This window comes from Daldinia vernicosa (assembly GCF_022497035.1).
Source record: "Daldinia vernicosa strain CBS 139.73 unplaced genomic scaffold F5Y00scaffold_61, whole genome shotgun sequence".
In the NCBI taxonomy this organism is placed as follows: domain Eukaryota; kingdom Fungi; phylum Ascomycota; class Sordariomycetes; order Xylariales; family Hypoxylaceae; genus Daldinia; species Daldinia vernicosa.
In genome coordinates, this window is record NW_025953977.1 from 4,273 (window position 1) to 27,530 (window position 23,258).

General features: G+C 31.8%; 4 protein-coding genes across 4 annotated transcripts; all 4 read right to left on the minus strand.

The window, feature by feature from the left end:
• Window positions 1–8,852: 8,852 nt before the first annotated feature.
• F5Y00DRAFT_273263 (uncharacterized protein) lies at window positions 8,853–11,033 on the minus strand (the record flags this gene model as incomplete). The annotated part of the gene is made up of 4 exons (XM_048013146.1): window positions 10,099–11,033; window positions 9,749–10,019; window positions 8,919–9,381; window positions 8,853–8,862 (listed from the first exon to the last, which is right to left on the minus strand). Exons 1-4 carry the CDS (start codon window positions 10,558–10,560, stop codon window positions 8,853–8,855), a joined length of 1,206 nt encoding a protein of 401 aa, XP_047861037.1. The 5' UTR covers window positions 10,561–11,033.
• Window positions 10,486–12,664, minus strand: F5Y00DRAFT_273267 (uncharacterized protein). The gene has a single exon (XM_048013147.1). It carries the CDS (start codon window positions 12,287–12,289, stop codon window positions 10,913–10,915), a length of 1,377 nt encoding a protein of 458 aa, XP_047861038.1. The 5' UTR covers window positions 12,290–12,664; the 3' UTR covers window positions 10,486–10,912.
• Window positions 12,665–13,040: 376 nt separating this feature from the next.
• Window positions 13,041–15,349, minus strand: F5Y00DRAFT_265862 (Pkinase-domain-containing protein; the record flags this gene model as incomplete). The annotated part of the gene is made up of 5 exons (XM_048011848.1): window positions 13,041–13,519; window positions 13,589–13,958; window positions 14,010–14,602; window positions 14,670–15,252; window positions 15,311–15,349. The coding sequence occupies 5 exons, from the start codon at window positions 15,347–15,349 to the stop codon at window positions 13,041–13,043; spliced, it is 2,064 nt and encodes a 687-aa protein (XP_047861039.1).
• A 2,113-nt stretch (window positions 15,350–17,462) lies between these two features.
• On the minus strand, window positions 17,463–21,060 carry F5Y00DRAFT_255507 (centaurin beta; the record flags this gene model as incomplete). The annotated part of the gene is made up of 6 exons (XM_048010293.1): window positions 17,463–18,792; window positions 18,848–20,219; window positions 20,276–20,342; window positions 20,395–20,739; window positions 20,813–20,946; window positions 20,997–21,060. 6 exons carry the CDS (start codon window positions 21,058–21,060, stop codon window positions 17,463–17,465), a joined length of 3,312 nt encoding a protein of 1,103 aa, XP_047861040.1.
• Between the last annotated feature and the right edge of the window lie 2,198 nt (window positions 21,061–23,258).

Genomic DNA, 23,258 nt, shown 5'->3' on the forward strand with positions numbered 1-23,258 from the left:
AGTTTAAAAAAGTAATAAAAAAAAATAACATTATTTATATAAAAAATATAATTTAAAAAAAGTTAATTAAATAATTTAAAAATTTATTATTTTTTATTAATATAATTAAATAATATAAAAATTTAAATAGTAAAATCATTAAAATTAAATAGTTTAATAAAACAATATTTAAATAAAATAATAATATTAATTAACTTAAAACCGAAGAATTTATGTTAATAAAAGTTTCGAATATATTTAATAAAAAAATAATTAAATTTTAAGAAAAAAAACTTATTAAAAACGTTAAACAGTAATTTAATGTAATTTAAAAAGAAATAATTAAGTTTATATTAAGTTTTATAAAATTTATTTATTAAAAGATAGTTAAAAAGTTAAAAGATAAAAAGATTATTTTAAGTTTAATTATTAAAATTTTAAAGGAATAAGTTTAAAAAGAAATAAATATAAATATTAATTATATAAATATTTTTAAGTTTTAATTAAAGTTATTTTCTTTATTATTTAAAGAAATTAATTAATTAATAAAAAAGTAAAAGATTAAAAAGTTAAAACTATTATTATTAAATAATTTAAAAGTGTATTTTAAACCATATTTAAAATTAATTATTAAAATTAATTTTTATAAAAATAAAAATCCGATTATAAAAGTAATTAATATAAAGGTTAAATTATTAATTATAATATTTTCTTATATTAATTAATATAATTTATTTTATAAGTATAATAATATAATATAAAAAAACTTTAATATATTAATATTAATATTAATATTAAAATATATTAAAAAATTAATATAGTTAATTAATAAAAATTTATTATTATTTATATATATTATTAAAAATAAATATTATATTAATAAATTAATTTTAAAATTAAATTTTATATTTTAAATATAAATAATTATATTAATTAAAAATAATAAAATATTTATAAAAATTATAATTTTTAAAATTATTTTAATTAAAATTCCTTTATTATTATAAAATGTAAATAATTAAATTTTAAAAAATTTTATTAAATTATATTATATATAAAAAAATTAATTATTATTAATAATAAAAGTTTAATTAATGGTATAAAAAAGTTTATTACTTTAAAAAATAATATAATTAATAAATTTATATATAAAATATTTATTAAAATTAACTTTATTTTTTAAAATATAAAAGGTAATTTAAACTATTTTAATTATGTTAAAATATTATATATTATAAAAGTAAATTTAATAAAATAAATTATTAATAATTATTTTTTAAAGGATAAATATTTATTTAAATTAAAAAAAAATAAAAAAGTTAAAATAATTTTATTTAATAATTAATTCTTATTAATAATGATAATAATTTTAAAAAATATTTTTAAAAAATTTAAAAAAAAATAATAAAAAATTTAAAAATATATTAATAAATAAGTAATTTAAATTAATATAATATATAAAAATAAATTTTAAAAAATTTATTTAATAAATGAAGTCTTTTTTAATAACTTAATTTTACTTAAATTATTAAATTAAAAAAAAAAAGTTTTAAAAAAAACTTTATAAAATATTAAAGGTTTAAAATTATTTAAATTAAATAATTTATATTAAAATTTTATTTTTAAATTTATTAAAAAATCTTAAAAAATATAATTAATTCCGGAACATTTTAATTATTTAAAAATTAAATTATAAAATATAAAATTTATTAATTAAAAAAAAAATTATTTATTAAAATTTTATTTTATTAAAAAAAAGTATTAATATAAGACTTTAATAAATTTAAAAAAGTTAAAAATAAAATTATGCTTTTATATATTATAAAAATAATTTAATATAAAATTTAATAAATAAAAAATATTTTTATTTTAATATTATTAAAAAATAAAATAATTAAAATCTTATAAAATAAAATTAAAGTTAAAATTTTTAAAAAAAATTATAATTTTTATTATAATATTTAATTTATTATTAAAAAAAAGAATAAAGGTTTATAATTAATTAATTTAATTATAAAATTAAACGTTTAAATAATTAAAAATATATTTTTTTTTAAAGATTATAATTTTTTTATTAAAGAATTTATAAATTATGTAATATTTTTATATATAAATTTATTTTTAAAATATAATTATTTAAAGTTATTAATATATAATAAAAATATAATAATATTTATAACGTTTATAAACCTTTTTAAATTTATAATTATTTTAATAAAAGTAATAAATTTAATTATATATTTTTTTAAAGTTATAAATTATATATTTTATAATTTAATCTTTTATATTTATAATTCATTTTTTAATAATATTAATATTAAAAAATTAAATATTAAATATAATAATTAAAAAACCTATTTAAGAATTTAATAATTTATATTAAAATATATTAAAAATGTAAAAAAAACATTTTTAAATTTTAAATTAATTAAAGTTATTATAAACTTTAAAAAGTTTAAATTTTATAAATTAATAATTAAAATTATAAAATATATTTATGGATTAAATAATTGTTTATTAAAAAAAATTAAAGTTATAAAAATCTTTAAATAAAATTTATATAAAAACGTTATTAAAATTTAATTATTTTTAAATTTAATAATATATTTTTATATTTAAATTAAAAATTATATTATAAAAATATTATTGTTAATAAAATTATTAAAAAAAAAGGAATTATTTATATAAAAAATTTTATAAATATAATATATAAATAAATTAAAAAAAGTATTAATAAATTCATTTTATTTTATTATAATTAATTATAACTTAAAATAATTAATAATATTTAAAATTAATATATTTAATTAAAAATAAAAAGTAATAATAAGTTAATTTAATAATTAAAAGAATTTTAAATTTTTTTATTATAAATTAAAAACGTAAAAAAAACTAAAATTAAAATATAATATTATAAAATAAAAATGTTTTATAATTATAAAAACATTACATTATTTTAAAAATTACTTTTATAAAATTAAATTTTTATTTAAAACTAATATAAAAATTTTAATTTTATAATTAAATAATAGTTTTAATAATTTACTTAAAATAATATTATTAAAATAAATTATTTATATTAAAATGTTCGATTTTAAGATTAAATATATCTCGGGAAAATATAATATTATTATAAACGTTTTATTAAAAAAATTTAATAGTTTTTTTAATTAAGAAAATAATAAGTAAAAAAAGGATTTAAATAATTTCATTAACATTTAATTTAATATAATTACTTTATACTTAAATAATTTAAAAACTTTAAATTATAAAAATTATAATTTATAAAATAAATTTTAATTAATTATATTTTAATTAATAAATAAATGGAATTTTAAATCTTAAAAAATAACGTATTATTTAATAATATTATAATTATTAAAACGTTTTTAAAATAATTAAAAAAAAAAAGGTAAAAGGTTTATATAAATTTTAAAATAAAAACCTTAAAATATATTATTTTAAAAAACATTTTATAAAAAAAAATAAATAAACATTATTTAAATTATTAAATTATTAATTATAAAATAATAAAATAATAATTTATTATTAAACTTTATATTTAATATAATTATAAAAAACATAATTTAATATATTATTAAATTTTAATTATATATTATTAAAAAGAAATATATAAATATATTATTAAAACGATTAAAACTTATAAATAATATTAAAAAATAAATTAAAATAAATTAATAAATAAAGTAAGTTATTTAAGCTTAAATATTATCTTAATATATTAAATTTTAAATGTGTAATATATATTTAATAATAATAAATATAAAGTAATTATTAAAATTTAAAAACAATTATTTAATTATTTAAAAATATCACTTTTAAAAATAATAAATTTAATAAACGTGATTAAATTTATAAAAAAAAAGATTATTTTATAACACGGATAACTATTAAAGATTAAGGTAAATAAAAGCTTAAAATTTAAAAATAAAATTATTAAAATTTATAAAAAATTAAATATTAAAAGAATAATAAAACCATTTTATTTTTTATAAACTTAAAGTTAAATTAAAATCGGATATAAGCCGATTAAATTTAAATTAATGAAAATAATTAATAATATTAATAAAAAATAAATTAAATACTTTAATATAATTATATAAATAAATAAAACGTCGGTTAAATTTAATAGTTTTAATTTATATAAAATTATATATAATTAACGTTTAATTTTACTTATTAAAATAACAATTTCATTATAAAAAATATTAAATTAAAAAGAAATTAAAATATTAAAAAATTTAATTATTATATAAATTTAAATAATTAAACATTAATTAATTAATATTAATTTAATTTTAAAACTTATTAATAAAAAACGTTAAGTAATAACTTAAAAAAATAATTAATAAAATACTTATAAATTAAAAAAAAAACCTTTAAAAATTAATAATTTAATATTTTTATATAACATTTTTAAATATATTAATATATTTTATAAATAATAATTATAATATAATTAATAAAGATTTTATATAATTAATAATATTTTAAATATAAATAAATATATAATAAAAAACTTAAAAAAAAATAAAATATAAAAATTTATTATTAAAAATAAGTTAAAATAATTTATTTAAAACCATTAAAAATATTAAAAATTAATTAAATTAAAAAATAATAAATGAATTATTAAACTTAATGTTAAAGTTTTTAATTAAAATATTTTAATAGTTAAATAAATTGTAATATTTAAATTTATTAAAGATAATTACGAAATAATTAAATAACTTAAAGTTTAAATTAAAGTAAAAATATTAATAAAAATAAAAGAAAGATATAAAAATTACGTAAACGTTAAATTCGATAATATTAAATTTAAAATTATAAAAAGAAAATTAAATTATTATTTATTAAAAAAAAAATAAGTTAAATATTTAATTCGATTATATTTCCATTATTTAATTACGCCGTAAATATAAAATAAATTCGATTAAAATGTTATATTTATTATCATTAATTTTTTTAAAATTATTATTAAATTATTTATTTTTTAAAAATTTTTTTTAATAATATTTTTCCATTATATTTCTTTTTATATAATAAATTATTTAATGTTATATTTTTAATAATTAAAAGATCTTTATTTTAATTAACATAAAAATAATAAAAATAATTATTTTAAAAAAAATATTATTTTATTATAATAAACAATTTTTATAATTATTATTAAAAAAACCAAGAATTAATTAATAATTAAAAAACGGTTATATTTTAACGTAAATTAATAATTTAAAAAATTTAAAATGTTTTTTATAAATACGACATGGTATTTTATTTAAGAAATTAAAAACTTAAACCATTAAATTTTAATTATAATAAACGTTTTATAATTAAATTATGATTTAATTAATCGAACCATTTTAATAAATATTTACGTATAATAAAAATAACTTATTTATGCTTTACTTTTAAGTAAAATTTACGTAAAGTTTTAACGTTTTTAAAAAGATTTAAAACTTTTTATTAATAATTAACCAACGAAAATACCTGTTAATAATTACACCATTAAAAAATTAAATAAATAAACGTTTAAATAATTGCAATTTATTAATTATTAATTTAACTTTTAAAATTACTTATAAAAATCACTTATAAGTTTAAAAATAAAAAATTACATTTTTTTTATAATATTAATAAATTATTAATATTTTATAATTTAATATTTGTTTAAGTTTTAATTAAACCTTTTAAATACCTTAAAATTAAAGAAAAAATTAAAAATAAATATATTAATATTATTATTATTTTTATTATTACTATTATTATTATTATTTTTAAACGAATTAATTAAGGAATTATAATTTAAAATAAATATATTAATAAAAAAAAAAAATAAAATTAACATCATTAATAAAATAAAAAGATATTATTATAAAAATAATTATATAATAAATAAAAATTAATAACATTATTAAAAATTATAATATAATTGAAAATGGATTAATTAAATAATAAAAATTTAAAATATAAAAAATAAAAGATTAAAAAAATTAATTCGAAAAAAAAAAAAGGATTAAATCGATTAAATTAAATAAAAGAAAAAGGAAAAAAAAGTTATTTTTACAACTTATAAATGTTATATAAAGATTATTTATTAAAAATTTATAATTAAATGTATATATTTATTATATATTTAATACTTTTTAATTAATTATTTTAATTAATTAAAATATAATAATAAAACTTAAAAATGTAATATAAAAAACATTTTTATTAAAATATCTTTTAATTAATTAATTTTTCTTTTTATAATTTAAAATTTATTATTTTTATTACTTTAATTAATTTAATACTTATTTTTAAAATTTAATCATTATTTTACACTTTTTTAAATTATTATTAAATTATAATACTTTATTATTTATATATATAATATCTTTTTATTTAATTAATAAAATAATTAATTCTTTTTTTAAAAAAATTAAATTATATAATTAATAATAATAAATTTACAATTATATTTATATTTTAAAAGATATTATTTATAATAATTTAATATTTATTTATAATAATTATATTAATTTTAATTTTTAATGTTTAATAATAATTAATAAAATTATATTTTTAAATGTTAAATTTAATAACTTATTTTATTTTTAAACCTTATTATTAAAAATCGATAAAAATAAATAAAAATGTAATTTATTTTTTAAACTTATTTATATAATTTAATTTTATAAAAAAAAAAATTAATTTTATATTAAATAAATCTTTAACTTATAAAAATTAACATTATTAAATTTATTTAATTAAATAACAGCTTTTAAATTAATATTTAATTAAATTTTTAATTATAACGTTACGTAAAACTTTAATAATATAATAAAAAAAATATTAAAAAAATAATTAAAAATTATAACTTTTTTAACGTTTATTAACTTATTTAACTTAAAAAAAAAAAAAAAGTAAAAGGTAATTTATATTATTACTTATTAATTATATATATACGTAAAATAAAATATATTTATATATTTAATATAATTAAAATTAAAACGTAAAGTTAAATTAATTATATTAAAAAATAATTAATAACGGTTTTTAATAATTAAAACTTTAATTATAAACTTATAAAAATACTTTTATTTAATTTAATTAATTAATATAATAAATAATCTTATAAATATTAATATAACTTTATAATATATTTAATTATATAAAAATTAAAAACTTTTTTCGATTTAATTAAATTTAAAATTAACTTATATATTTTATTTAAAAAATATATATTTACGTTTTTAACATACATTAACATTAAAATAATTAATAAATTTATTAATATTTTATAATCATTAACATTATTAATCGTTTTAAAAGGTAAAACCTTAATAATTAAAAAAGCATTTAAATTTAAAACCCCGTTTATTAAAACATTATTAATAAAAAAAATACCGATTAAACCATTTAAAACATTTAAAATATTTAAAGCCTTAAAAATCTTAAAATATATAATTAAAGTATTTATTAATAATAATAACATACTTATAAAAAATTTTTATATTATAATAAATTTAAATAATTGTTATTTATATAATTTTAAACCGTATAAAATTAATTAATATAAATACAATTAAATTACTTTATATTATTAACTTATTAACATTTATAAAAATATTATTAAATAATTATAATTAAATTTTCTTAAAAATTAATTTAAATAAGAAAAATTTAATTAAATTATTAAAAAATTTATATTAAAATTTAAAAAAATCGTTAATTAATTTTTAAATTAAGTTTATAAAATAAAAATAAAAATTAAAAAATACATTAAAATTAAAGAATTTAAAAATAAAAATATAAATTAAAATAACTTTTAACATTATTTTAATATTAAAACTTATTTAATTAGTTTTTTAAACGTTAATTTATTATTTTTTTATTAAAATTATTTTATTATTATTAATATTATTAATTTTAAAAAATATTAAATAAATATAATATTATTAAAATTAATTATAAAATATTTTTACGTAATTTATATAATCGTATAAAGTTTATAAAAACTTTATATTAAATAATTTTTTAATTATAACTTTTTATAATTATTATTATTTTTAATAATTAATTATAATATTATTAATTATTATATATAATAATTTTAATTATACGTTTAATTACTTTTTTTTATTATTAAATATTAATTATTTACATTAATTAATTTAATTATATGTTTAAATAAAATATAATATTATTATTAATTATTTAAAATTTATTTTAAAACTTTAATATATTAAAATAATAAATTATATTTATTAAAAAATTATAACTTTTATTTATTAATTACTTTTTTTTATTATTAAATATTAATTATTTACATTAATTAATATAATTATATATTTAAATAAAATATAATACCATTATTAACCGTTTAAAATTTATTTTAAAACTTTAATATATTAAAATAATAAATTATATTCGTTAAAAAATTATAACTTTTATTTATTATTATTAAAAAAGATTAAAAAATAAATATAATTTAAAAATTTATTTTATAAAAGTTTTAATAATATATATTTTTATTAATACGTAAAATTAAAACTTTAAAAAAAATATAAAGTTATATAAATTTAAATTATTATAAAAAATTTTAAAAAGTAAATTATAAATATAATTTAAATAAAAATATTAAAATATATAAAATTAATAAATTAAATGGTTAATAATATATTTTATATTTATAATTTATATATAATAAATATATTTATTTAATTTTTTTAATAAAAAGAATAATAATATAAAATATATATACTTTATAACCTGCGTTTAATTTAAACACTATCAGTTTTAAACGTGGCCCCGAACTTGACTTCCTCTCCTGCTGTTCCTGCGTTTGATATAATTTGTTGATAAAGTTAAGGATATCTGTCAATTGTGAACATTCATCTAAGGCGTCCAAGACACAGATAACTTCACTTGACCTAGGGTCCGAAACAGCTTTTTCGAATACCCTAGTTAGGGTATTGAACTCCGTCAGAATACTGGAGCCTTTCGAGTTGCGCGCATCCAATATGTGGTCCATTAGTACTTTGTTTTGTAAGAAGATCTGGTGAAGGATAGCCCTGAGAGCTATTGTAGCGATATCTCGGTCGCTGGTTCCTTCTTTGAAAAAGAAATAGCATATTGTTTCCAGAGGGCCTTCTCGGTGTCTGGTGGCCTCTAAATGATCAATAATAAATCTGGCCAGTGTAGATTTACCGCAGCCTGCATTTGCCGATACCCATAGAAGACTAGAATTCTCTTCGTCTTTCCATCTCTGGTACTGAGCATGCTGGAGGAGCCACTCGCAAGTACCCGGCGCACGCTCTTCGTTAGCATTCTTTAATGCTTCGTAGTTGCAGGGATATAATTCTTGTAAGCACATTACTTCCGCTTGAGAAAGTTCTAATAAGCGCATTAGCCCTTAACGCAGCTCACAGCATATGTTCGATGTTCTAGAACGTGCCCGTGCCCGTGCCTGTGCCCTCAACCCGAAATATGTCATCATATAAACATCTAAGTGTATCCAATACAAGTCGCAATCTTTGCCGGTCCTCTTTTGTATTCGAGAATTTGCACAAAGATCTGTGGTCCCCATTCAGTGGAACAGGGGTCTCATTTGGTCTAAGGAGCACAGCTGAATTCTTCGGTACAATCTATGAGTTATATTAGTAAAGTTCTTAGTTCTTATAAAGTACAGAGACGCCACAAGATCTCGCATTCCGGGCAATACTAGGAGTACATACCACAAGACTAGTCCCGGGGAGTTTACGCGTTTCGTAAAAGCTCACGATTTTGAGGTCGTTGCACCGATCCACGAACGACAGGGATATCTGAAACAACCTTTCCGACTGGTTCTTTAGATCCTTCAAAGGTGCAGTATTAATGTTCAAATTAAAAAATGCAGCTTTGAGTACGTTGAACAGATGTACGGCCCAATCTGCGGCCGACGAGCCTTGGTGAGGGGTGCCGAAAAAAGCCACCCCTCGAACATGACTTAGAAGTTCCTTATAATGATCACGCTCATGGGCACGGATTAGGGCCTAAAGCAGAATCAAAGTCAGCATCTTTCAAAGTTCGCAATTTTCATAGATAGAGAAATAGAAGGCGGGTATACAATACCTTCTTGAAGATAATCCCCCCGAGACTATGGCAAAGAAAGAGGACTGGCCGGTTCTTGTCTCTTAGGTTGGATCGCCTTATTTTCAGCTCGTGGAGGAGTTGGTCGGCGAAGTCGCCAATATCAGCGACAGACCTGGTGAAAACAGCAGAGTCGTAGCCAAAAGACATGATTCTCGCAGTCGGAAACGTCTGCGGAAGAGCTGATTGAAGCCAGTTATAATGCTGATCCGAATCTGAAGATTCCGCGCTCCAGGTCTTGATGTAGTGCCCATTCAGACCATGTACTGCCACAATATCGACTCCATCAATCTGTTCTGAGGGCTGGTCCGCCAAGACTTGCAGTCCATACTTCGCGTCGTATCCCGAGCTGGACTCAGCAGTAGATTCGCTAAGTGTTGATTTAGGCTTACTTCGGGAGAAACGAGAAAATATCTGATGAAATTTGCTGGAGGGTTTCGACATGATGGAAAGAACTGTCAAAATGTATGTCTCAGGTAGTTAAAATCATCTGGTCATGGTAGTTCTAATATTTGAATTTGGAAAGATATATAGAATATTAGGTTGCAAGGAGGAAGGCTGTGGCCCATCAACAGACGGTAGTGAGGCAGTACCGCTTAATATAAGCGATATATCAGGAAACTGCGGGCACCAATTATTAGTTGCAATAACGCCCGCGAATAAGCCGCAAGATGGCTTATATAAACTCGCTATTCAACCACTCAGTAACATCATAAGCCACACTAGAGTACTACCCTCGGTATCCCATAAGAGCCTCCGTAATAGGTACTTGTATAGCCCCCTTTACTCCGACATATCAAGACCTCGGCTCACCAATCCGAATCTGCCTCTTCATCTCCTCCCTCCTCTTCTCCTTCCTCGTCTCCTCCGAGCCAATCCCCAGCCCCAGCCCCAACCCCAACCCCCGACCTATCCTCAACGACTTCGCCCTCGACAAGAACCCCTTCACCGTCGGCCCCCTCTCCTTCTCCTTCTCCTTCTCCTTCCCCCGCGCCTCCCCACCGCTCTGCCTCGACGCCTTCGCGAACACGAACGCGGGCAGGGTAGACACCCGGTTCCGCTTCCTCGCGACGCTGTTCTGCTCCGCCGGGCTCTGCTTCTGCTTCTGCGTCTGGCGCGCGGAGCCCGAGCTGTCTTGCCGCTGCACCGCGGGCTCTACGCCCGGGAACGGCGTCTTGACGTAGCTGTCTGCTAGCGGGCGCTCGCTTAGTTTCAGGGGCGGCGGCGCGTGGGCTGCCCTCTTACTGTTGGCCCGCGACCGCGTCGAGAATCCGTCTATGGCGCCGGCGAACGCGACTTTGGGGCTGGCGGTTTGCGACTGGCTATCGGGGTTATTCCCCAAGCTGGTGGGTGATAGCGGCTCAGTATTGATGGTCGGTGGGTACCCCTGATTTTCATCGTCGAGATGACGCGAGAGCCTGAGGTTGGGATCAGAAGGGAATGAGGTTGGAGGATGTATCACGGTGCCACTTATAGGGCTCCCCGGATCACTATACCGGAGGTTGATTTGCTGGTATTGGAACTGGTGCTTTTTGTTTAGAGTATCAATCTCCAACGTAGGAAGTAGATCCGCCGACGGATGATATACAATAGGATGCTTCTCATATAAAAATGGCTGTCGACTAAGATATATCTCCTCTCCCGACGAGGAGTTATGACTCGCACTTGAAGAAATTCCCGATTGCAGGCTACATGTAGACTCGTTAGGTGAGATCGGTGAGACCTGGTATTGCTGTAGGTTCTTATTCTCAGCTAAAAGCCCTGAGACAGGGCTAACGACTATATCATCGGGCTCGCTCGTCTCCAGAATCATGCGGGCTGGATATCTTGGCTGTGGCGCTACTATTTCTGATTCTTTCTCTGAACGTGGTGAGGACGGCATCAGCTGAAGCGGCTGCACCACGGCTAACCCGGCTTCATCGAGCACACCTGGATTGACATCGGGACAATCCAGTTCATGTTGGTCATCTGAAGTGGATAGCCGTTGAGCACTCTCGATTGGGTAGAAATGAATAGACGAAGAACCAGGATCCGGTCGTGGAGGAAGTGCCTTTTTCACATATTCCGGTATGTCTGCCGGCGGCGGATAGTGCCGATGTATTCCAATATTCCAGTCCATTCCCCCTTGGTCATTATCATCGTATTGATTGGTTATGTTATCGCCCGAGGCCATCTCACAACATATGTAACTATACTTTTTTCGAGCGACCCGGAAGCAGCAGCAGGGGAACCAGCACTACGCATCTTAATAGCCAGGCATCCCATATTTCGCTGCTATAGCTGAACAAAGAATCCCGAGTTAAAGTCTCGAGGCATGCGTCCGGATCAGTTCGGTGACGCGAATACCGGCTTCTTTGTCCGTTGGGGTAGAATAAAGGCAGGTAACTCGAGGGCCATGTTCAATGCCTATAAAACGTGGCAATGTTACTCGGAAGGTTATGCCCTTGCTTGATTAGATGTAATGACAATAGGATAGAAATGAGCATACACATCCCGATCAAATAGGCCATGCATGTTTTGGTGGCGAACGTACCTTGCTACCATAGTTGAAGAAGACTGGCTTTCAAGAATAATCTCGATCAATTGTCATGGCGCTCGGGTCGAGCAGCATACATTATTATATATCCGGTACCCATGTGGTAGACCTAATGTGATGCAAACTGCATGAAATCCCCTCGCCCGTTTTCATGAATGAACCATCGCCCATAGACTCCAGATCCATACACCTTCAAAATATGAACACCCCCTTAAGTGACATAGAGAACCAGCCCTCAGACTAGCCATGCATATAGAAACTAACAAAATCGAGACTGCAGACGCTGTTGCAATGTACCACCCTCAGACTGGATGTTTAATAGATCCGCTAGGCAAATTCAGCAATACTTCGCCCAGGATCGCATTACCTCAAATTCCATCATATACAATTACTTCCCATTACCCTTCGCCTTACCCTTTCCTTTTGCCTTGTTGCCCTTCGCGGCGGCAGCTTCAGATTTAGAATAGAAAGTCTTCGTGTCGTTACCGAATAATTCCTGGTCGCCTTTGCCACCCATTTCCATAAATTCCTTCGTACCTCGCTGATCTGCAGGCCGGGGTTCTTTCGGAGGTGCATCGTTTTGCTCAACATCGGGATTCTTCGCAAAGACCTTTACAGGACCCTTCTTAGCCTCGGGGCTCAGAGGGACCTTATTAGCAACGTGCACCGAGTTGATGGAACTGAGTAACGTCCGCTCTCGAACCGCGCCTCGCCGTTGCATTTCAAGGCCCCCAATCCCGGCCACGAGCCCATCCGTACTATCATTGACACCTAACGTCTTCTGCGTTATCCACGGATGCGCAAGGCACTGATCAACCGTAAAACGCTTCTCGGGTTCAACAACCAGCATGTGATCAATGAGGTCCACTATCATTTACAATTAGTTACAGGACTCAACGAGCAAGACACCACAAACCGAAAATAATGAGGACTTACATGCCGGGTCTCCCACTGAATCCCAGTATGGAGAAGGATAGTCGAATCGCCCGCTCTTAATCTGCTGCGAAAGTGTATACGGGAAATCGCGGCTGTAAAGTTCATCCGAGAAGGGGGGGAAACCGCACAAGCATATATACAGCACGACTCCAAGCGACCAAATATCGACAGCCTTGGTGTATTTTCTATGCCTTCCTTCTGCCAGTATCTCTGGCGCAACGTAACTTGGTGTACCGCATAGAGTGGTCGTAAAGGACTCCTCACCGATGATCTTGGCTAGACCAAAATCGGCAAGTTTAACCTGGAGATCCTTATCAACTAGTAAGATATTCTCTGGTTTCACATCTCGATGGACAATATTTCTATCATGCTATTTCAGTTGTTAGCCATGCCAAGAGTAGAGAGGGAACGGGAGCTATACCAAGTACTTGATACCCTGGAACAACTGAATGAACAGTTTCCTCGCTTCGGACTCGCTTAGCTTCTGCTTCATTACGATGTGATTGAATAGTTCCCCTTCAGGCGCAAGCTCGAGCACCAAATATACAGCATTCTTCTCGTTGAAAGTATCTTTCAGGCATAGGACGTTAGGGTGGCTGACTCCCATCAACACTGCAATTTCCTGCTGTAGACCATCTGTCTTCGACCTCTCATCCATACCAGGGTTTTTCGTGAAAACCTTTACAGCGTATCTTTGCCCAGTAGATTTCTCTACGCACAGATATACTTCGGCGAAATGACCCTTGCCCAAGCGGTCCAGGAGCGTGTATTGCTGTAAAAAGGCACTGGAAGCTCGAGTTCGTGGATAGCGAAATATGAATCGGGCCTTGTCCATCACCGCAATTTCATCCTGTTCCTGTAATTCACGGCGCTGATTTCTTCCGACGATGGCCTCGTTCACAAAAGTTCCGTTACTAGAGATGTCCTCCAGAATAGCAATTGTGTCATCACCCTTATTCTCAGTGAATATTAGGCAGTGTCGGTTGGAAACAATTGGATCATCCACGATGATATCTAGCGGAAGTCAGCACATATTCGAGCCATAGCAGAGCTTAGGACGACAAAAAGGAAAAACACTCACCGCACTCAGGATGTCGCCCAATCAAATATCCGCCAGATGGTATACCCTTGACATTACACTTCTCGGAAGTTTCTTCCTGCTTTAGGGCACCGGCGTCGGTTGCATCAGACTGTTCCTTTGCCAGTGCACCCGTAACATCAGGGGGCGGTTGACAGGAAGTACGTCTTTTCAAGACGACACATCTACCCCCGTGTTTAGGGTCTAGCGGGAAGAGGTATCCCCAAACACCTTCCTTCTCCTCATCCTCGACCTCGTCAGAGAGAGCGGCATTTCCTTCAACATATTGGGAAGTCGGAAAGGCTTGCGTATCTTGCGGAGGAGAGGATAGCCTTTGAGCTTGGGAGAAGGTTTCCTCGGGAATACGGTGGGTGACCTGACTAGGCCGTCCATCCGGGGGCTCGGCTGTTGATTCCTTGTACAATTCGTCGCTATCGCCTTGATGAGTGAGGGGCGAGGGTAGCTTTTGCTTGTTGGTGATGACTGGTGTTTTTGGCTGTTCGCTATTTTCTGTCTTCTGCGACAATCGGCCAGATCGACGAGGCTTCTTTGAAGTATCGCTGTCGGTTTTAGAAGGAGGAGACTCCTATGAGATACAATTAGCCGAAAGGAAACGCGAACAAATCAAGGGTAGATTGAAGTACCCTTCCCCGTTTCAACTGACTCTTCTCGCGTGGAGCCATGGTTGGCTGCCTTGAGCGAGGATGTACTAAAATTCGAATGCCACCAACCAACAGAGAAGAAGTGGTAAAAAGACGGGAACAACAAGTTATGTCTAGCTCTATAATATAACAGGGGGGGCTGTAGGATGCTGCCTTGGAATCCCAGCGAAAGAAGCGAGTCCAGATGAGTTGATGTAAAAATTTGTTATGACGGGCGAAGATGAAAAAGCTTATTGGTATAAAAAGGCCCCCAATTCGCAAAACTCCGAGCAGATTGACATTACAATGGATACAATGGGTACCTCATAATAATAAGGGACGGTCCAACGCGAACACGGGACTACCTAAAGTAGCGGCTGAGCACCGACAGAACAGCCAGGGAAAGTCCAGGGGAGTTGTATACCCTAGGTACCTTCCCTCATACGGAATATTTCACCGAATATGTTGAGTCATAACGAGAGGTTAGGTATTTGTTCAGCTGCGTTTCTGCGAAAAGAAAAAAAAAGTATAAAAACTCAAATGGTAGGTTAGTCATATGACATTAGTTATCCGTGATTTCCGCTAGAAAAGAGAGAAATCATAAAAGACTGAAACTACGAGATTGTCTAAAGACAGCTGATACATAGTGGGCGAGGTCATCCCCAGGTTCCTTACCTGAAAAACCTAAACTCAATGGGCGCCTGCTGCTATTATCGGTAAGTGGGGAAGCTCCCCCCGTTCCACCCAAGCTTTGCTATAGGGCTGTGCAACATCGGAACATGTACCCTTTCAATGCACCTTGTGCTGGTCCCACTTCTTGCGCTTTCAAATTCCGTCATTCGAGATTCCCGCCCTTTCCTGTACAACTCTACATACGAAGTATGTACCTACCTCTCCTACGGTGAACTTTATTATCGGATGCCTTACCTAAACTGACAGGTACCTTATGTACATCCCCTTATTACCTACAAGCACAAGATCTGATGTTTATAATCTTACGTATTTATGTAGTTAAGTATATCTCAAGTTTTGAATAATTGCATGTGAGATGATCATGATGAACAAAAGGTGCTTACTTGACTTTCTGTACAATCCCAATACATACAATTTGTACGTTTCTGAAAAGAAAGTAGCAACTTTACTCGATGTAAGGCTTAGTATTGGTCACGCGTAGTCTTGCTCCTTGACATTTCGGCACGCCCCAGTTTCAGGTGATAATTTGTAAAAGCCACCTGCAGCGCCTCACATGCCTTACGATATCCACGAGATTCATTAACCCTATAAGTAGAGTAACGACCCATTTCTAAGAATTTTGGTATTCTACTATAGCATACGTAGCTCAAAATGTACAGAGGTGCAGATTAATGGGCGGGTCATACCTTATAGTACGTATATATCATGTACCTAGGTAGGTAGTTATTACAAGTCATAATTGGCTCCTAGCAGCAGCATAGGAAACATAAAGATAGAAGACGAAGTCATCACTTTCATAGTCTTCCCACCACCTTAAAATTCATATCTAAGAGGTAATTACTACCTTCGTTGTACACGATTAAAATTATGAGTACACCAGTACACATCTCCATCCTGATGAATGGGTTCCCTCTCCATCCAATGGTTCAAAGCCATGTGCTGGTATCATGACTCAGAATGCCGACCCGATATCCTTAACTACTGCTATGGAAATAATATCAGCAGTCCACCGAGAGCCTTTGAATTAATTTGGTATTCTCCTCAGAATGCTCCATAACGCCGTGAACAAAGAGATCCGCACTCTTTTTAGACCTGAAATTTCATATATTCTTTACCAATGCCAATTCATTTAATGCAACCCCGGCCATCGTCATATAGAGTCATTTTCGTCAGTTCGTGAAGCAAACGTCGTCGTCGAATCAATCGCATGACGAGGCGGGGGAGGCGTCACAATCCTCAAAGGAGGACAGAAGATCAGCGGGCAGAAAGGTGGGAGGGTCTTAGAGAGGTCCAAACGAGGTATTTGGAAGAAGGAGCGATTCCATCGCCGTTTCTACCGTTCGGAAGTGGATGAGGATGAATTTGAACCTGTGACATTTGACTTCCGTCGACTGGGCCGATTCTTCTGTGAATCCGACAAGGGAGATGAAGATGAGAGTGACGTGTTCGACTTCCGCCGTTTCTACCGCTCGGGAATCGGCGACTTGGCTAGCCGTCCACCCGCGCTGATGCGCTTTTGTAGACGTGCGTCCTTATCGCGCTGGATTCGCTCGCTCGGGCTGGGACTTAAACTGCCTGATAACGAAGAGCCCGAGGCCTCGATAGCAGCATTCCGACCTCGTTTCTGCTCTATGTACATCTGTGCGCTTCGACTCAGCGGGAAGGCAGGCATCGCGGCGGGTATCTCGGCCCCATTTTGTATCAACATTTCAGCAACCGGGAAAGGAACAGTCCGGGTTTCGGGCTCCGGTCGTCCGGACGTAGGGGTAGTAGGTGATGGCGAGGCTGGATCAGCCGCTGCAAGTGCCAGGAAGACTGGATGAGTCCCGCGGACTTTATCTAGGACATTGGGGTTGGCCTTTAGTGCTAACGCGTATATAACCTGTTGGATCTCGTTGCGCTTTATAGCCGCAAGCAGAGTTTCGTCGGCGGTTGGATATCTTGAGAGTGTGGCCGAAATTGGCTCCACGTAAGCCCTGTCGACGTACTTTGCAGTTATGAACTTTAGGCGTTGCTCTCGTGTAGCTTGCGGGCTTGGTTTGAATGATGGGTCTAGTTTAGCTTCCCAAACCATATTAGAGACTCTGTTTCCGACAAGAAGCAGTAGCTCGATGATATCGGGCGTGAATGAGGTGATGTCGAGCGTGAGTGATCGCACTTTGCTTATATGCGTTCCGAGGGATCGATGGATACCACTACATTCGATACAGAGTATAATAGCCAAGTTGATCGATACCCACTCGACCTTAGACCCACTGCCGCAGTCGGCACACCAGCAATTGCCCTGGTCATTATCACGGAGCATCTGGAGAAGCTTGTCCGGGTTTTCGTCGTAGCTATTGCTAGGCGTCCTCGCGTTTGCAGGCCGCGCTCCAACAGTAGTTCGGCGGGAAGGAACAGAGCTATTATTGGTATGTGAGCCATGATGAGAACCATGATGAGAACCATGATTTAAGGAAATACTTTTCCCCGTTAGAATCGACCCGATATCACGCTTAAGGCTGGTCGGCTCCCCGGGGGACATCGGCTTCTCCTTGAGGCCGCGGCCTTCGACCGCGCTCTGGAGAGCGTTATTGATGGAAAGGATCCAGCTGTTCATGTCTTCGCCCGAGGTTGCCTGATATACCCTCTTGTATTGGGGCGTGATTACCTCAAAACAGAATCGTCGCTCCGCATTTCTTGCTTCGCGGACGGATGCCATACGAAGATCAATGGGGTCCATGTGGAGATCGAGCTTCTGTTTCCAGTTGCTATATTCCGATAACTTTCCCTGGTCTAACACGACCCAGAATCTATATTCGTTAGCACGCGCCCACAACTTCTAGCATGTATCAGCCTTGTACGTACTTGTGCCAACCCTGCTTGTTCAGTGAGAGGGGATCTACATGGGTACCCGGCCGATTTAGGGCCCACAGCAGACCTTCTTTCCGGTGCGTCGAGTTCTTCTCAGCATTGGTTAACTGGCTGAAATCCTTCTCTTCTAAGTCCCGTATACCCTTGAACTTCAAAGTTTGCGCAGGGCTGTGTAAGGAACCATGTCCAATGCTCCCTGGAGACCTCGAGAGATCCGTGCCTGCTGCAGCCATGGGTCCTGAATTCCCTGTTGGGATGGCTTTCAGCTGGGAACTAGTACTATCCGCCCGGCCAAGCTCGGAGTCGGACGTGTGCAAGTTGCCATTGGTATTCTGGGTTGGGGACGTATGAGCTACCGAAGTCACAGTCTCTGGCTCATTATACTGTAGATTACTCTTCTCCAACACGCGTCTCTTTTCTTCTCGCTCGCGTCTTTGGTATTGGAACTCCTTGTCTGCGTCTTGTACCTCGTTCGCTAGAGCCTCTAGTTGCGGCAGATACTCCTCAACTTTTTGGGCAGTATTTAAGAAGCTTCTCGCCTGTGTGTTAGCATACTTGGTTAGATGTGACAAGACTTCCTGTTCCTTGCGGCCGCCATGTAAATCCTGCATAAATGAGGAGTAGTCGAAGCGTTTGAGCTCGAAATTCCTCCTCTTCGTCTGATACTTAGTATCGCTCTCGGCAAGCTTCTTAGTCTTCACCGAGTCTTGTCGCTGGCCAAGGTATCGAGATACGTAAGAATAGTAGTCCTTGCTTTCCTCTTCAAAGTCTCGTCTCTTTGACTCTGCCTGTTTGATATCAAAGGTATACAGTTTTCCTATAGGGTCGATGATAATCTTTTGTAAATTAGTCGCATTCTGCCTCTCATAGGTGAGGATTTCTTTGGCAATCTTGTCAAAATAGTGATCTAGAGCAGGCTGGACAGCGTTGGCGTTCGTCGCTGATGCTTCCCGGAGGGCGTCCATAAACCCTACGAAAGCATCGTTCGCCTCGATCTGGGCGGAATATGCGTGCTCGGCTTTCTTTAATACCTTCTTCATCTGAGTTCTCATGTTGCCAGTCTTTTGCTCCAGCGCCTTGATAGTAGCTCTGAAAACCGGGCCATCATCGCTTACGGTCATGTCTTCACCTGGCCGGGGGCACGATATATCAAGCTTGACGGATTCGCGGGAGCTTGTCGCGATAGTAGGCGCTATAGACAATGTGTCAATCTGAGGATGTAGAGGGTGTAGAGGAGATGCTGGTTCCTCTTGCTCACTAATGCGAGACTCGACTGATTGAGATGACGGAGCTCGTATTCTCGGAGGCACTGCTAACTGAAAGGCGGGAGATGGGGAATTAGGGTGGCTTGAGATAGGCGAGGTATCTGAGAATTTCGTTAGATCCGATTCAATGGTTCAACAAACAAACCTCATAACTCACTGGCAACCCAAAAAGAAAATCTGGCCAGGGTATCCAGCCGGTGTGCTCTTTGGTCGTATTCGACGAACTATAACCATACTACTCAGCAAAGTCCAACATTTTTGTTCAAGTTCACCTACGCTGCAAACATTCCTCCACCCGCCTCCGCCATCTTCTGTCGCCTTTGGTGGCTTCCATTTCCACGACCACTCGAAGGTCACCGAGGGGCTTCCACCTGTGGTGTAATCGCCGACCAATTCAACATTCGCATTTTTGTGTAGATTCGGGTCTGCGTGAAACTCGCGGGTGACAAGGTTCTCGAGCTCTCTATTGGTTGAAGCATAAACGTATGTTAAACCATTGATATGCGTATCTGCTCCGGGGCTGGTTTCTTCTTGGCGAACGACAAAGGTAAAGTTAAATACGAGTTCGTCGTCATTATTAAGTTTAAGAAGGAAGTTTGGGGCAATCGAGGGTTCAATATCCTGGATCAACATTATTAGAGACATAAAATAACTCCTGGCCGAAGCCATTCCCGGCTCTCGCCTCGGGACTAACCTGGATAAATTCAGCCGGACCAGAATCGCTTGATGATCGCGTTGCTGTAGCCCGAGTAGCGGGAAAAGCGTTGGGGACTATAGTGGTTGAGATGCGCTTCCGAGGGCAGGTAATAACGAGGGAGGCAATTGATACTATATCTAATCAGCTTCAGTTGCGCGCATTGTGAGATAGGTTGACAAACATCGATTCTGATCCCTCAAATAGATGGCAGCGCCATCATCGGGTCTGCTACTCACGATGCCCATGGTGAGGGAAGCTGGCCAGATGAAGGCCGCGCGAAAGCAATGTAGAAGTAACAATCCAGTATAAAGTATACGATGAGAAGCAGGCGAGGTATGGATTCAAGGTTAATATATTAACTAGTGACGTTGTAGGAGAAAGATGTATCAAATTGGAGAAAAGGTGGTGTCGCAACGGTCGCAGGGACCGCAAAGGTGAGTGGTTGCGGGCGACCAATCCGGTTAGTTAGAATCAGAGGCGCACAGTGGATTTTGGCGGGGTCAAAGTTACCAAAAGGCACCGAAGGGGGTGTGTCGTTGCAGCTGGCGTTGTGTTGCCCTGTGCAGTGCGCCGAAGATAGCCTTGCATATAATAGTAAAAGCCCCCAAAGTCCCAAGTGACATTTGAGTCACCGAAGAGGCAAAATATAACACAATATAACTGATTGCGACGTTATTGCGACGTTAGACCTAAATGGCGCAGAAGTAAGTACGCGGCATTCATCACACGAACAAGGTCGAGAACGGATCAGGAGCGCGGCAGGGCAAAAAGTGCAAAGGGGACGGGGACAGGGACAGGACAGGGGGGGTTTCGACAAAAGACAATGGACAACGAGGATCCTCTTCTTTTAGCTGAAACAATTTTGGTTGGTTGGCTGAGACGACCCGTACCTTTTACCAGGCAACACCTAACGTGCGGCTTGTATAAAATCTTTGGTACCTAAGCAACTCGTGGACAACAAGGCTGAGCAAAAAAAAAACCTGTGCAACGCCGCATGTGATGTCAAAAAGACGAGCTGATATCCAATGCGTGTTTGCGTATTGGCGTATTTGCGTATTTGTTATTTCTGTCGTGTGCTACTTGAAAGTATGATCTTATTCAGAGGATTTCTAAATGAACACGTGTAAAATGCGTCTAAAGAAATCGTTATGTTACTGTATAACAGGTGTTGTAGAGAAGAAAATGAGGTAGCATATAAAAAAGGATGATAAATTTGAAGGGATTAGTGTATGTGAAGGTCTAAGCAAGTAACACCTGCATTCGTAAAACCCAATCTAGCATATTTTAATCCGGGTTAAGTATATTATATATTACATGCAGATAACTCCTTCCATATGTAGGTCCTAACTTAATCGGTTACCTCAGGTACAATGTAGACAAAAGCCGAGGACGCTTACATAAGGTATAAAGGTATAACACAATGAAGAAGGAGTGAATTCTATTTGAACCAACATTGTGCTTATCAGTACGGAAGTCCCCATCAAAAGTTTTGTCCATAGGCCAGCCCTTGTTAGCTTTTGACTAGCTTTGACAGGGCTTGGCAACAGCTGTAGGCCATCGAGCGCATGTACTATCCATAGTACACTACTTTCGCTTATACATAATAACTCAAAATCTTCTTCTCAAACAATAAAAGTTATATAGGCGTATAAAGAAGCTTTTATACTTATAATAGATCCAATTTTAATATTTTCATTCGCATATTAAAGCTAAAATTGGACATGTTATAAAAGCTAAAATGTTGTATACATTTCTAATCTTGGCTGCCGCATGGTGTCAGGTGGCACGTATGGACAAAACTTTTGATGGGGACTTCCGTAATGCCTGTGCGTATCGCAAGAGCGATTAGTGTCTTTGAAGAGTCTAAGGTTAATAGATAAGGCTGTCTCATCTACTTTTAGTCTTATGTATAGCACGTATCGCCACCATGGTTTTATATTTGCAATTACTACCCCTTAAAGCTGAATTGCCATCTTTACAAATATCACTACCCCCATATGTAAACACTTGGTATAACACTTACGTACCTAAGGTTCGATGACAAAACTTAGGTAAGGTAGTCCTAAGAGGTAGGATTGTCCGGCCCGGCACATAGCTGACTGCCCAGTGACCATATCTCACTGAGAATCTGAGATGGAATATCTTTACGACACTAGGCCATGGCGAAGACATCAATCTTATACAAAACAATTGTATATTTTAAATTTTCAAATATTGCATCATTTTTATTAATAAAAAGTTGAAGAGACATTTAAACCAATCAAACATTAGAAGAACTTGGAAACCCTAAACGCGCGCCTCTACCCGCATGCCTGCAGGACGTATCTACGAGAAGTACGTGCCGTATGCCGCACATCGCATACGATATTGACCACCAGGCGCAATCCCCAAGTTGAGTGCAATTCTATAGTTGGAACTTTCTAAAAAGACTCAATTTTCCGTA

Excerpts from the sequence above, each read along its gene's own strand:
- F5Y00DRAFT_273267 (XM_048013147.1), bottom strand. The coding sequence starts at position 12,289 with ATGGCCTCGGGCGATAACATAACCAATCAATACGATGATAATGACCAA.